We start from the raw sequence: 15,080 nt of genomic DNA on the forward strand, positions 1-15,080 counted from the left end.
CAGTCAAGTATTGCACTCAAAATGCTCCCCCTTGGCGCCCGCTGGGCCATCAGGTCACGCACTGTAGTCCGCAGCACACACTGCTGATGTCACACAGATCCGGCGGCTCAGTGCGACAGCAACATGATGTGGCCTAGCAGGCCGCAGAGACCGGGGACACGGGTGTAGTGGCAGCTGTCGCACTTTCCCCAGTGTGTCCCACGGGTCCGCACAGAGGCAGAGCAAGGAAAAAGCTAATCCTAGCGCACACTCACCGCCACTTAATCGCTAGCCCATCCGACTGCATGTGAAGTCTGATATGTCGGCTTGTTGGGCCTGCAAAGCCGGGGCCTCAATTTATGGTGATGCCGGCCGGGTGCGGTCATGCACAGCACCGGTGGGCTCGTCCTGCTCCGATAGTCAGTGGGGTTGTCGGGCGGTCGAAGCTGTGGGTACTTGCTAGCTGTCTGCTGCCCTTTGGTGCCACTGCCGATGTTGACCGGCCTTGATTGGGATAATTTGCTGACGTACGCCCGTCACTGCCATACCTTCAGCCAGTGGAGCGAGGGCACGCCTCTATGATGTGCTGAGGCTCTGGCCACACAAGACACTGCTTGGTGAATTTTAACTCCCACTCTTCAGTGATCGTCCTCGATCACTGTCCCAGGACTCCAGAGCCAGGTCCCTCTCGAACTGGGGGAAGTTATTTAGGATTGTGCATGGATGTTTAGCAGGATTAACAGCAAGGGCTCCGGACCCCCGTTAGCCTGCAGCCATTCCCTTCGGCTGCTAGCCACGCCCCCTTGTGGAATTCTTTTTTTAGTCTTACAGACTCCTGGTGTACGAGGGATGTCCGATCGATGGACCGGGTTTCGGCTGTACGTGGCCTGTAACTGCCTGATGTCGCTAACGGACCCCCAGCTCTTATGCCCCAGGTGCCTGGAGGGGCAACCACCACCCGAAGTAGTGCTCCGACTGTCAGGCCATGAATCCGAAGTCTTTTCCGGTGCCAGAGCATCCCCTTCTTAGCTACGAGCTTTATGCTAGGCGCTTCACAGCATCTTTGGGCAGCCTGACTCTGCTGGTGCGCCTTCAGGCACCATGGACTCGGCTGAGGGCCCTGAGATGCTGATGCCTGCGGCTCCGGCCTTGGCACCGGAGGGCCCTTGCGGATCCAGGCCTGGCCTGGATCCTGATCGACGTCACAGTAGCTTTTCCGGCGCTGGTCGAGCCGCCGACAGGCGCTGACCCCAGCCTCACCCCCGACAAGACAAGGGTGAGGACTGTGAGGGATCTGTGAAGCCTTTATGTGATCAACTTGATGAGCCAGACTGGCAAGAGGACCTGGGTGATGCCAGTGGTCTGGAGTTCTCCCCAGACCTTGGCCTTGGGCCTGGAACTTCCTACAGTGGCAGTCAGGACTAACCTCCTGACAGAGGTGCTTCAACCGGCAGCGGCTTCTTCGGCACCCCTTCTGCCCTTCAATAAAGCCCTTACGGACGTCCTTCTGGGCACTTGGTACAGGCCCAGCACAGGGGCCCTTGTGGTCAGGATGATTGACCGACGCCACCGCTGGGCCCCAGATAAAACCACTTTTCCTCTCCTAACACCTGACCCCAGGGAGCTTGGTTGTCTAACCCGAGATAGGTAGTCCAAGAGGCTGGACCATCTTGGGAAGATGTTTTCTTCCTTCAGCTTAGCCCTGCGGTCTGTGAATACCACATCCCTCTTGGGCCGTTATACACATACAGTGTGGGATACGGTTGCACAAGTGCTGCCACAGTGCCGGGGCTGTCCTCACCAGCGCAGTGGCAGAGGGTAGAGACGCAGCCCAATTCACAATCAGATGTGGGCTGGATACCGAGGACATCTGATTTTTCTGGGGATGTCCAATTCCATCTTACTGGACATGCCCTTTGATGGTTGTTGCCTTTTCGGTGATGAGTCACACTCAGCTCTTTAAGGATTTTAGGGCTTGGGCAGATCCTTGGGCTTCGCTGTGACCTCTCGCTCTACCCAGTCTGCTTTTCACCCCTGTCATGGCTAAGGAAGGTGTGCCCCACCACGTCTCGCCCAGAGCCACAGGCCCACGCAAGCTGTTCAGCCCTTGCGCAGCCGGGGACGTGGGACCCACTGCCGTGGTTCTGGGGGCAGCGGGCAGCCCAGTCCACCACATCTCCCTCTGCAGCAGCCTCCAAACCCTCCTAGTCTGACCTTTCAGGGCCACCAGAGGCCAGTGGGTGGCAGGATTCACCATCTCCTCTCCCACTAGCACACCATCACGTCGGACAGGTGGGTTTTGCTAATAGTCGAAAGGGACTACTCCTTCCCCTTTGAGACTACCTCTCCCTCCATGCCACCATACTTCCATTGCTTGTCGGTGGATCATTTGGCCCTTCTCCGCCAGGAAGTTGCAGTTCTCTTGGCGCCAAGGGAGCTATCGAAAGCGTCCCTGTGCCAGAAGTAGGTTGTGGTTGCTACTCCCACTACTTTCTGGTACCCAAGAGGGAAAAGGCCTGCATCCTATCTTAGACCTCAGGGCCCTCAATATTTTCCTCTGGAAGGAGAAGTTCAAGATGCTCACGTTGGCTCAGGTCCTGTCTGCCCTCAACCCCGGAGATTGGATGGTAGCGTTGGACTTTCAGGACCCATATTTCCATATCCCCATCCTGCTGGGCCCACAGGCGTTACCTGTGGTTCAGAGTGGGCCACAAGAATTTTCAGTTCACCGTGCTCCCTTTTGGCCTTACCAGCGCCCCTCCGGTGTCCAGTGTCGATGTTCCCAGCTCATTTGTGCAGATCAGGGATTCCAGTCTTCCCCTATCTTGAAGACTGGCTGTTGAAGGCGGGCTCCCAACTCCAGGTCACGGCGGACCTCCTGCATTTGCTGGGGTTCTCTATCAACATGCTAAAGTCACACCTGCCTCCCCCCTAAGAAGGTCCTTTTCATCAGAGCAGTTCTGGACACAACGCAGTTTCGGGCTTATCCTCCCGAACAGCGATCCCGGGATATTCGGGCTATGATTCCGATCTTTCAGCCTCTATCCCGGGTTTTGGTCAGAATGACCCCGAGGCTGCAGGGACTCATGGCCTCCTGCATCCTGCTGGTAGATCATGCTAGGTGGCATATGTGAGCTCTGCAATGGGACCTGAAGTTCCAGTGGGCACAGCATCAGTGGAATCTGTCCGATTGCGTCCAGATCTCAGAGGGCACTGCAAGTCAGTTGAAGTGGTGGCTAATGAACCAGGATTGGGTCAGCGGCAGATCCCTCTCCCTTCTCCAACCAGAGTTCACAGTGGTGACAGATGCATCATTGCTGGGATGGGAAGGCCACATGGGAGAGGCGGAGATCAGAAGCCTCTGGTATCCGGCGGAGTCCGGGCTTCACACCAACCTCTGGAGCTTCAGGCGATCTGTATTGCACTAAAAGCATTCCTTCCCTCTGTCCTGGGAAGAGTAGTGCAGGTGTACACGCCCAACACCACTGCCATGTGGTACTGCAACAAACAGGGCGGGGTACGGTGGTAGACCCTATGTCAAGAGGCTCTTGGCTCTGGACATAGCTGGACATCAGGGCATATCCTTGGTAGTTCAACAACTGGCAGTTTCCCTGAACGCCAGGGCGGACAAACTCAGCCGCAGGTGTACAATGGATCACGAATGGCGCCTTCAGTCTGAGGTGGCGCAAGGACTCTTTCAGCAGTGGGGAGAGCCTTAGTTAGATCTCTTCGCCGTCGAAGAGAATGCGCAATGTCAGCAGTTCTTCGTGATGGAATTTCCAAGGCAGCACACGCTAGGCGACGCTTTTCGTTGCATGTGGAGTTGCGGTCTTATATTCACCTTTCTGCCTATACCACCTCTGCTGAAGAAGATCAAGCGCGACTGGCCCAAAGTCATCCTTGTGGCTCCGGACTGGGCATAAAGAGTCTGGTATCCCGAGCTGTTACACAGAGCCATTGATCCCCTGATCTGACTGCCTCTTCGGGAGGATCTTCTGTCGCAGCAGCAGGGGAAGGACCTCCACTCGAACCTGTCCAGCCTCCACCTCCTTGCATGGAGATTGAGCAGCGACAGTTGACATCCTATGACCTTCCTCCCGAAGTCTGTGATGTTATCTTGGCAGCCAGGCGTCTCTCCACTAAGACGGTATACACCTGCAGATGACCAATTTGTGGCATGATGCACAGCAAAGGCTGTGGATCCCCTTTCTGCCCTTCTTCCTGAGGTTGTCTTGTTCCTCATTTATTTGGCCCAGCATGGCTCTGCTCTGACCGCTTTGATGGGCTATTTCTCAACAATTTCAACCTTTAGTAGGCTTCCTGATCAGCCTTCTCTTTTCAAGTCCCCTGTTGTAAATCGCTTCCTAAAGGACATTACTCACCTTTTTCATCCTGTTACCTTCGTAATGCCTCAGTGGGACTTGATCTTGGTTCCTACGTATCTTATGTGCGTTCCCTTTGAGTCGCTACATAACTATCCTCTCAGGCTTCTGACTTTAAAAACTGCCTTTCTGGTGGCCATCACCTCTGCACGCAGGGTGAGTGAGCTCCAAGCTCTTCTAAACCTCCTTTTCTGGCTGTTCATCCGGACAAGGTTGTCCTTCGAACTTGTGCTTTCTTCCTTCCTAAAGTGGCTAAGTCTTTCCACATTGGACAGACCACCACTTAACCACCTTCTTTCCGCCTCCACATCCTTCCAAAGAGGAAGAGAGGCTCCCCCGGCTGGATCCAAAATGTGCGCTTTTATTTTATTTAGATCGCTCAAAGCAATTCCAGGTGGATGACCAGCTGTTTGTTGGTTACGTGGGCGCCAAAAAAGGTTGGGCCGTGCACAAACAGCCCATTTCTAGATGGGTCATTTTGTACATCAAAGCTTGCTATTCCTTGGCGAAGAAGGAGCCTCCAGTAGGGCTGCGAGCCCATTCCACCAGGGCGACGCAGCTACCACTGCTTTGGGACGAGGAGTCCCCCTCAATGACATCTGTCAGGCAGCGACGTGGGCATCTCTGCACACGTTCACGAAACACTACTGCCTGGACAGCCAAGTCCGGAGGCGGCTATTTTGGCTGTTCTGTTCTCCAGCACTTTCTGGTGTGAACTTATTTTGCTGACCCATCTCCGGGGTTGGTATTGTTGCGGTATCTATTCTAAGGTAAGGAATCTATAACTAATTGTCTCTTTCAGATGAACAATTTACTTACCTTTGGTAACGATATATCTGTAAGAGACATATATTAGTTATAGATTCCTTACCGCCCCACCCATCCTCCCCGTTCTGTGAACTGACTTCTAGGGTCAAGGTATCCTTTTCAGAGACCTAACTTTGTGCACCAGTGGTCAGTGTCTTCTATGGCTCTGCACTTCTGGCGTGGAAGGTTGTGTAAAAGAACTGAGGGTGGCGTCCAAGTAGCTACCGTGGCGTCATCCCGGTGACCACGACGCCAACGACGAACGAAGAGCGGACCGATGCCACCTTTCGACACGCAAGGATACTCCTGACAAAAAATTCTCCGGATCTAGTCTGATGCCTGGCGGTAATTCTAAGGTAAGGAATCTACAACAAATATGTCTCTTACAGATATATCGGTACCGAAGGTAAGTTCTTTAGCTTAGAGCAGTTCTTCTGACTTTCAAGGCATTTCTACAAGCAGGCAGACTTTTTGGTCAAAGAAACAGCACAACAACAATGCATTATCAAAAAAAATGAAGGGATCACAAGATTGAGACCTCAAACACTGGAGACTCAGAAGATCTTACACAGCGTAAATTCCTAGGGCAACTTCAAAATAAATATCACAGTGACTCATAACAGTTCGAAGATAAGGAAAGACAAAGGCAAAATTTCCATATTGAAAAGCACAAAAATTGTTTTTTATTGATATTAATCTATGCAATATTTCATCATTAAAACTAAAACGAACCACACACACATCTCATCAGTCTCTTCACTCATACTCAACAGTCATAATGTATTTATCACAGGTATGATCAACATGAAAATTAATAGGTCAAATTATTATGTACATGATCAGAAATGTTATATTATCACAATAGTATTGAGTTAGACATTTTCTATAGATGGTCCCTATGTACAGGTTTTTAATTCATAGTTATGTATCTATGTCAGAGTGGCTACAACTCCCGGATGGTTTCTACGTGTGTTTCGGCATGACATGCCTTCTTCAGGAAAAGCCACAGCAGATACAGGCACTATCATATAATACGGAGGCTGTCTGTCCGGATGTTTAGCAAAATGAAAGATGTCTTACTTGAGAAAGGATATAGCCTGTTCTTTATTCAGATAATCAAAATCCACTTAGGGAATGATTCTGCAGTGATTTTTGCTTAGGGCTTGATAGCCCGTCACTTGACAGCTTCCAAGCTTTTATTTCTGCTCGTAGAAGCTTTGGTCGAGCCACACTTCCCTCGTGTCGAAGCATGCAACACGCGTAGAGGAGGAAGCCGTTGTGCATCAATCTAGTCATGGACCCTTGCCCGATGCATGTCAAACCAGGCTGGACATTTACTAGTAGCTTTAAATCAATCAAGTAGCAGACGTCTTAAGTAGGTTTTATGAAGAAATCCACAATTAGGTTCTAAACCACTTGTTTTCAGAATATTTGCGAGGTAGGTCTTTCCAGCCAATACATCTCTTCTCTTTCAGAGCCAGGTTCTTTGGTCAGTGCCTGTTTTATTGACTGTTCAAGTACGTTAATCTATGCTTTTCCTCAGACTCAGTATACTGACTGTCGTTTGAAATCTCCAGAGTTGTCCTCTTTGCTCTAGAGTGACCCAAACATTGCTGATACCTGGATCTCCTACAAATGTCAGCATAACCACACAAGAGGTTTTTATTCAAACAGAACTTACCCGGGTCAGAATTCCATCCTATAATAATATCCTGGAGTTTGACAGCATGTCTCCTGAGATTAGAAGTTGTCATCTGCACAAGCCTTGCATGGATATCTTGGGAGAAACTGAAAGACCATCACTAAGAGCGTTATACATATTCACAAAGAACAGATTATGTTTATGGTGGTACAGAAATGGTCACAATCCAGTTTCTTGGCAAGAGGTCTCTTCCAAGTTAGTGCATTTGGCAGAAGCAAAACTGCAGTTCTCATCGATTGAAGATCCTCCTTGTCGCTGTAATATTTTACAGGTAACCAAGCATCCTTTTTAGGTTTCGACCTGGCGAGGGGCACGCAGTGCCCCTCCCAGATCGAAAACTTTTGTTTTCAGTAGGGATGTTTGGACCGCCTCTGTTTCCAATTGGCTAGCTCCATAAATGGAGAATAGCCATTGGGAGACAGAGGCTGTCAATCGCGCTTTCTCTTGAAAACGCGATTCGGGGGCGTTTCTGGTGCTTTTTTTAAGCCCCGCCCCTTTGTCCCGGGCCGCGCTGTCATTGGCTGCCGGCCCGGGACACCCCTGTGACGTCATTTCCCGGGCCACGCTGTGATTGGCTGCCGGCCCGGGACACCCCCGTGACGTCAGCCAATCACAGCACGGCCCGGGACCTGACTTGTTTTAACAGTCACTAACCCTAAATTAAGAACCGCTGCGCTTACGCATTAAATGGATATCCCGCCCCCTTTAAGAAGCTCTATAGATGTAAGGGAGATTTGAGACACACTTCAGCCAACTGCTGCCATTTTCTTACTGGAGTCTACTTTTAGACATTTTGAGTCTTTCTTCCATTTAAAACATTATCAAATGGCATCACAGAGAAGAGGATTGGAAAAAATCACACGATGAAAGCAACATTTTATCACGAGTAAAAAATGGCAATGGATTGATTTAAGAAAAATAATACCTCGAGTGACATTTACTTGGGGGGGGGGGGAGATAGCGCTATACGATGTGGCCCTTGCCGAACCCGGCACGCTCGAATCTATTCAAGGAAGTTGGTATAAGGTGACTCTCTCACTCTCCTTGCGGTATTACTTGGTAGAAAGTTATCACCACTTCTGGTGAATTCCAGTCTTTACCGTGTGTCAAAGGCGAGTAAACAGTGTGCTGAACATAGAATATTACGGAACACGCTGCCCTAATTTCGTTTTTAATTTGCAGGTATATACATTCTCGCTTGTTCTGCATTGAAAATCAAATTTGTGAATGCAGGACTTCAAGCCAATCACGGCGAACGGGGCTGGTGACTCTAACCAATCAGTGGAAGGCATGGTTTTAACCAGTGATGCAACAATCATGTAGACTAATTCGAAGGATAAACAGAGTTTCATGTGCGAAGAAAGTTGCCCCGGGGTGCAGCTTGTGCATCTTCCTTGGAGCTTCCTGCAGCGGCGCCTCCTCTCCCTCGCCTGCTCCAGGGTCGGGACTCAGGTCGGAAGGGGGCGAGTCCCCTGCCTGGGGCTCCATGGCTGCTGCTCTGCGCACGGACCCCCGTCGGCCGGTGACCCTGCTGCCGCCTGAGGGCACGGACGGGCTGCCCCGCGCCTTCCTGCAGAGCCTGCGGACCCTCTTCGATATCCTGGACGACGGGCGGCGGGGCGCGGTGCACATCGCGGAGATCGAGTCCCGCTGGCAGGGGGCGGACGCGCTGGAGCTGCCCCGCGGGGTGCTGGAGTGCCTGCGCCGGGCGGCGCCCCCCCAGCGGCCTGCTCACCTTCGAGCGCTTCGTGCACGGGCTTCGAAGCTCGCTCTCCAGGGCAGAGCTGGGTCAAGTCCGCGCTTCCAACGCCGGGGGCGGCGATGAGAATAGAGGGAGGCCGATCCTGCTGCGGGTCAAACAGGGCAAGGAGAAGCAGTGGGGGGTCATCCAGCAGCTGTCCGAGGAGCCCAAGGGGGGCGTGAAGAAGCCCCCTCCGCTGGGGGTGCGCTACATGAACGGAGGCTCAGACGTCCTGCACCGGGTGGTAGACAAGCCTCCTAGCCCGCAGGAGGTGGGGCCCCTGCAGCATCGACCCCTCCCGGAGCGAAAGGGCCCGCAGTGGAACCAGAACGGAGCCACAGGTAATTACAGAGACCCTTGCATGAGCCTCAAGCACAGTGTTGTTTTCACCGCCCCTCCACACATCATTCTTATATTTATAACCCATGTAGTAACAATGTACATTTTGACCCCTGCACACAAATTCACACAGGTCTACTGTTTCATTCTTGTTTTAGGAGGATGTTACGGCTTTACAATGTGTCAGTCTTCACTTTAAAACTAGTGCATGTTTCAGTGGTCCCTCTGTGCAGTGCATGTAGAGAAGACCACCCATACCGGGAGCTCTTGGCTGCCCCCCTGTGTCAAGTGGACAGTCCCCTTCTCAAGACTTGGAATTCAAGATAGTGCTAGGAGGACAGTTTCCCCCTGTTGGGTATACAAATACTCTAGTCTAGATCTTTTAGTAGCGCATAACTGACAGTAAGGGTACCTAAGCGCTCCATAGAAAGAAAGGCTAAACTCCATCATAACAATACAATGTGTGCCCAACAGAGCCAAATACACAGGCCCAAGGAGCCCATTAAAGAGAAAAGTAAGGTTTAGCACTGGGCTAGCCAGTATTAAAATATTTTCCTGTACTTCACAGCATATGACTACCAAAGAATGCCACTTTGGGCTATCCTTCTCAATCCAGATAACTGATTAATCCACCACTCAAATTACTTTCGGGGTTGCGTGCTACTCGCCGAAAAAGCGATTCGACGCCTCGTCAGGGGCAGTAATCGCTATACAAATGCAATTGCAATACAATACAATACCAATCATTTTTAACACTCTGGGGGTAGAGGGGGCACGTTATTACAAGGGGCACATGTCGGAGAGGGCGAAGATCAGGGACTTCTTCCAGACCCATGCCCCCCACAATCCCTAACCAAACGGTACACCCAGCCCTAGGGTGGCCTAGGCAAGAGCCCAGCAATTCACAAGCAGGCACACTTTCGGAATAAGAAAGCATCTCTCCCTCGCACCCACATCAAATACTAGTCCAATAGGGGCGTTTGGGGATGGGTGCAAGGTGACATTAACCTAGCAAGACTGCCCTGGCCCATGCCGGTTACAACAGGTTGTACTTCTCTATAGGAAGGGGTCGAACAGACCAGCACACCCTTTTCTGCGCTGAAGTGGACAGGGAGGGGTGCCACCTATTATTGCTGTTCTTTGAGCCAACATAATTTACAATTCCGGGACATGTGGCACCACCACGCATACAAGGTGAAAAGCGGAACCACGAAATGCACAGTGCTTTCAAATATGAAGGCAAGACTGCAAGAGATTTATATCGGGGGCAGGGGCTCTTGGAAACTTTAAGCCTACGGGGGGGTCAGAGGGGGGTAGATGAGACTTCCGTCCAGCCATGGCCACACCTGATGCATTACCAATTGGACGGCGCCATGGTAAAACCTCTCCCCTCACATCCAGTGTCTGGGCTTGAAACGACGTACTTTTACACTAGTATTACAGGGGCGAGAAATGAGACGATGTTGTGGGCTGGCCATGGAGCATACTACCCCTTGTCTAGTGAGTAAGTAAGAAGACGTGAACAAAATGCTGCCTTAATACACTATGCAATCCTGTGCCACTATGGATCTTCTAGTATTGTCTGAGCAGTTAAGAGTGGCACATCGCAGTGTCGGGTGTCCGAGAGATGGTTTGAGCTGTTGACCCATGGGGTACGATTTGTGGAGTGAACACTCCTCGTCCCCGTAGTAATGAGCAATCCAGGAGTAAGGTTAGTGTTTGAGAAAGCAATGCTTGCAACGTCCTGCTGGGGCGCAGAGTGGGTGCTAGTTGAATACCGCCCATATATATATATATATCTACCATAAGGGCAGGTGGTGTGCCCCTTTAAACCTGCAGGAAGTCTGGTTAGAGAACACCTCAATCTGCCACACTGACTACTACGTAGAAGGGCTCCAGCCACAAACAAGTCTCATCCTGGGCGCCCCTTTAACACCACATTTCCACCTAGAGAGTACCTTTTTAAGCCCCCCTCTAACTTTTCCAAAGGCGAAACCGTTGCATTGTAAATGCTTGTTAGAAGTCCCATCAAAAAATACTTTAAGATGTGTGAAAATAAACTGTTTCCTCTTGTAAGTGTGCCCTCGCCTATTTATGAGCTAAATTTGGTTTTAATAAAATGAATGTGTTCTCCTTTTGAACTTTTTCAGAAGACTTGGAAGACTGCTTTCCTAGTGCAGATTAACTTGGCTCATAGGAATAGAGAATTCCAAGCCCTTTCAGACGACGAGTGTCAGATTTTCATGTTCTCAGACGTGTTTAAAATCACCACCTGGAAATCAGTTCAGATATTTCCAGATATTTTTGTCTTGATTATGATCAAAACAAATCTGGTTCTAATATATGTCAAGCCACTCTGGGAAATATTTGGTTAATTCAAAATTATGACTTATTGTAGTTTTTCACCTCCTACTTGCATACCATGTTTTTGTAACTGTCCAGCGGTATGGCTGGAGGTCTGAGCATAGTTTCCAACTGGAGCGAAAATGAGAAACACATCCCATTTTGACCTCTTACTTTTTTTCTCCTCCAAGGAAGTGCATGAAATTTTGAATACAGGACCCCATTGACTACACTAGTGAGGGGCAAATTTGCTGAGATCCGTCAATGGGGGCTGTTAATGGTAATAGGCAAATAACAAAATGAATTAGTGGAGGAAAATTCACAACTAAACGGATGCAAAAAGTTGAACCATATGTTATGCATATAGATTGCAGAATTTCAAGTCGTTTCTAGTGCTTTTGGACTATGAACAAATAAATTAGCATTAAAAATCATAAGGGTTGGTGCTGGGGTGGGACCTCCCTCGTACACCACGGTTGGGACTCTTGCATGTTATGGAGGGGATTGGTGGAAACTTGTATAAGAGGCACCTGCTCTTGTTGGGCCTAACGCTGGCCAAGAGAGATGTCGCAAAAGCATGGAAGGACACGAGGGCTCTGGCGTTGGTGGCTGGGAAGAGGGGGCTTGATTTTTGTATGGATTTAGAAGAGCCGATATTTGTGGCCAGAGGCTGCCCACGGAAGCACTATAAAATTTGGAAGCGCTGGGCGGAATATAGAGGCCTCTGGCTAGAGCCTCCAGTAGATCATGAGGAATTGGTGGAGATGTCCTAAGCGACCACCGACAGGTGCACCTATGGTTGTCAGAATTGGTGTCAGAGCCAGGGCAGCAGTTGAAGACCATGCGTGGGGGGGGGAGTTCGGGAAGGGGGGGGGGTGGCCGGGAGGGTCCGGGGGGGGGGGGGCCTGGGGCTGGGGTAGGCGTCGGGGTTCAAGGGGGTAAATGTTTGTCTGCATCGTTTTGATTGAAAATTGCTTTCTTAAATAATGTGATTGTGCATTATCTGAAATGGCGCTACGGTCCTGCGGTTCCCTCTGGTTTGCAGAGGCCTGCATATTGTCAACAATCATCAATAAAATCTGTGTAAAAAAAAAAAATCATAAGGGTTATGATTGAAATTAATAATGTTTTTCTTGTTGACCTTGAGTGCATACTTAAGTTAACCTTGGCCTTCCTTTTAAATTGCAGCTTATGAAGAGAAATTTGAATAATGTCAAGAGAATGGCGTCACATCCTGTGCACCAGTATTGTAAGTAATTTTGTATTAGTTCCCTGTAACATTGGGCAAAATAAAGTTACAAATAATATTTGCTTTTATTTCAAATTTAGAAAGTGTAAAAAGGCATGCTTCATGCAGTCTGCTACTCTGTTGCAAGTGTGCCATATATTGCGTCAAGAATAAATCATTATCATTTGAAAATGTAGGTGTAAGTTACTTGGTGTTACAATTGTTTATGCCTCGGCGATTGTGTAAAGTTGAAAAACAAATGTTTCTCTCAACCAGATACGTCCAATAATGACAATACTGGATCTGCTCCTCCATAAAAGAATTAGCTTTAAAAAAAAGTCCTCATGTGGGCCTGACACCCCCCGCCCCGACAATGAGTGTGTGCATATCTCTCTATCTGTAGTTTTGAGGGAGAGGTTACACTTTGTGCCAATCCAAGTCTGGACAAGGTGCAAACAGGTTTGAGGCTTAGGATGTCTAGAGTAGAAAATAATTTAAATTTAGTTGTCTGTCTTCAACGTTTTGGTGAGAATAGTCCCATTGAGATCCATGTAGAGATTGGAGATAAGAGGGGATAAGATGGAACCCTGGGGAGCTTCACAGGATCTTTTGGTACCTGAAGGTGAAGCAAACTTGTATTGGTTGGATAGATAGGAGGAGAACCAATGAAGTAGGTTTCCACTGAATCCAATCCAATACTTCTGGTGTGGAAGGAAAAACATAACTTTAAATAGAAGCGATGGCATGATATCAAAGTATGGGCGGCCAACATGACTCCGAAAAATTCTGGGAGCTAATTTGGTTGTTGGAATGTCTGAAAACTGAGACCAGTAACATTGGTGCAGGTACTTGGATAACGTTTGTCTCTGATTTGTATTTTGTTGGCATTCGGAACAATTAGAATACATAGACTCATGCCCCGAGCAGGATGATACTTACATACTCACTGTAAATAGGGTTGCCAAGTAGAACGAATACTGCTTCCAGCCCGAACGAGATTCCTATTTCCATATTTAAATCTAATAAGGAGACTTGGGATACTCCTGATTGTCAATCGTATAATTCAATTTTAGAAACACAAATAATACGCGCTTCCTAGAGAGGTTCAATCTTACATCCCCTGCACAAAAAGCTTGCACAACCTGAAACATTTTATAACCATTGCCCTCCTCAATGATGAGAATCTTCTCATGTATCCTACTCTCACTTTTGGAGGATTGGGTAGAGGACAATGGCCTATTGCCTATCTTTCAGGCAGGGTTTTGGAAGGGGTGCGAAACCTTGGATAATATTTTGGTGATTAATCTATTGGCACAATAGTTAATTCATAGCAGATTAGGGCTCTACACTTGTCACCTCCACTTTAGTGCCGCCTTTGATAAGGTGAATAGAGTGGTAATATGGCGCAAATTAAAAAATTGGGTCATACCGGGGGACCGTTTTTAAATTTGAAAAGATTTTATTGAAAAAAACTTTCACAGAACGACTTAGTAGGTTAAACATATGACTATTCATGCATAATAATTTCCATCCCAGGGAAACAGCAGAGAATGGAACACTATAATAAGCAGAGAAGGAGTATAACGATACATTCCCCATTCACAACAGAATGACACCAGGAAGGACAAACCGGTCTTTGACCTCTGCATGAACCTGCAATTATTACAAAATAATAAAACTTTGAAACACTGTAAAAAGGGTCAAGAAGGTAGAATAGAATGTATTTCAGCCTATCATCATGGATACCTCCTGTCCACTTGGAAGGGTAAGTGTTTTTGAAATATGGTTAGTTATTGGGGGGCCCGGGTGGGGCAAAGAGATGTGTGCAGGGCTTGTCAAAGGTGCCAGGACCATACCTCTCCCACTTAGGTGAACGTAGTCGAAAAGCTGGAGCCCTTTAGGTTGGCAGTATTGAAACCGATATATTCCAAACATGTGAAATAGTCAATTAAAGGTTGCCAGATTCAAGTAAATTTAGTATCAGAATGTACAATTCTATATGATAAGAGCTCCATGGCCATAACGTGCCAGAGGCGGGTACACCAAATGGCCAACAGGGGGAGCAGGGGGCCTTTTCCAACGGAGAGCTATAAGTTGCCTGGCAGCACCCAGCATGTGACTCGACAGACACCAGTCCGTGTGAGTCATGGCCTCGAATTCCATGGGACGTATGCCCAAGACCGCTGGTGAGATAGGAGGCAGTGACGGGGAAGCCCAGCATGCACTTAATGTGGCTCAGGATTGCTTCCCAATAAATGCATACGACAGTGCACAACCACCGTATGTGGTGAAAATCACAAGGTGCCGAATTACAGCGCCAGCAAGGATCAGATGTGGTGCGATAAATGGTACAAAGGCTTATCGTTGTGTAATTCCATTGTGTCATCAGTTTGTACGCTAACTCGTGTTGTGGTATACTGTGATAAATCCTGGAGCTATGTAGCCAGAGCATCACCCACTGCTATTGGGAGATACCCTCAGTGGAATCAGCTTGCCATTGTGATTGATATGTGTGCAGACACGCTAGGCCCGAGTGTTAAAGACCTGGTAGGTACGGGA

At 48.8% G+C, this 15,080-nt stretch overlaps 1 protein-coding gene across 2 annotated transcripts in view; it reads left to right on the top strand.

Annotated features, from left to right (window-relative positions):
• Positions 1–15,080, top strand: part of DMXL2 (Dmx like 2) — a 1,907,871-nt gene that overhangs the window by 1,651,103 nt on the left and 241,688 nt on the right. For both annotated transcript variants that reach the window (XM_078684818.1, XM_078684819.1), the window contains one exon: positions 12,482–12,542. In XM_078684818.1, the coding sequence (XP_078540944.1) occupies positions 12,482–12,542 (61 nt within the window). The remainder of the gene's footprint in view (positions 1–12,481; positions 12,543–15,080) is intronic.

Source organism: Lissotriton helveticus, chromosome 3_2, assembly GCF_964261635.1.
Source record: "Lissotriton helveticus chromosome 3_2, aLisHel1.1, whole genome shotgun sequence".
Classification (NCBI taxonomy): Eukaryota; Metazoa; Chordata; class Amphibia; order Caudata; family Salamandridae; genus Lissotriton; species Lissotriton helveticus.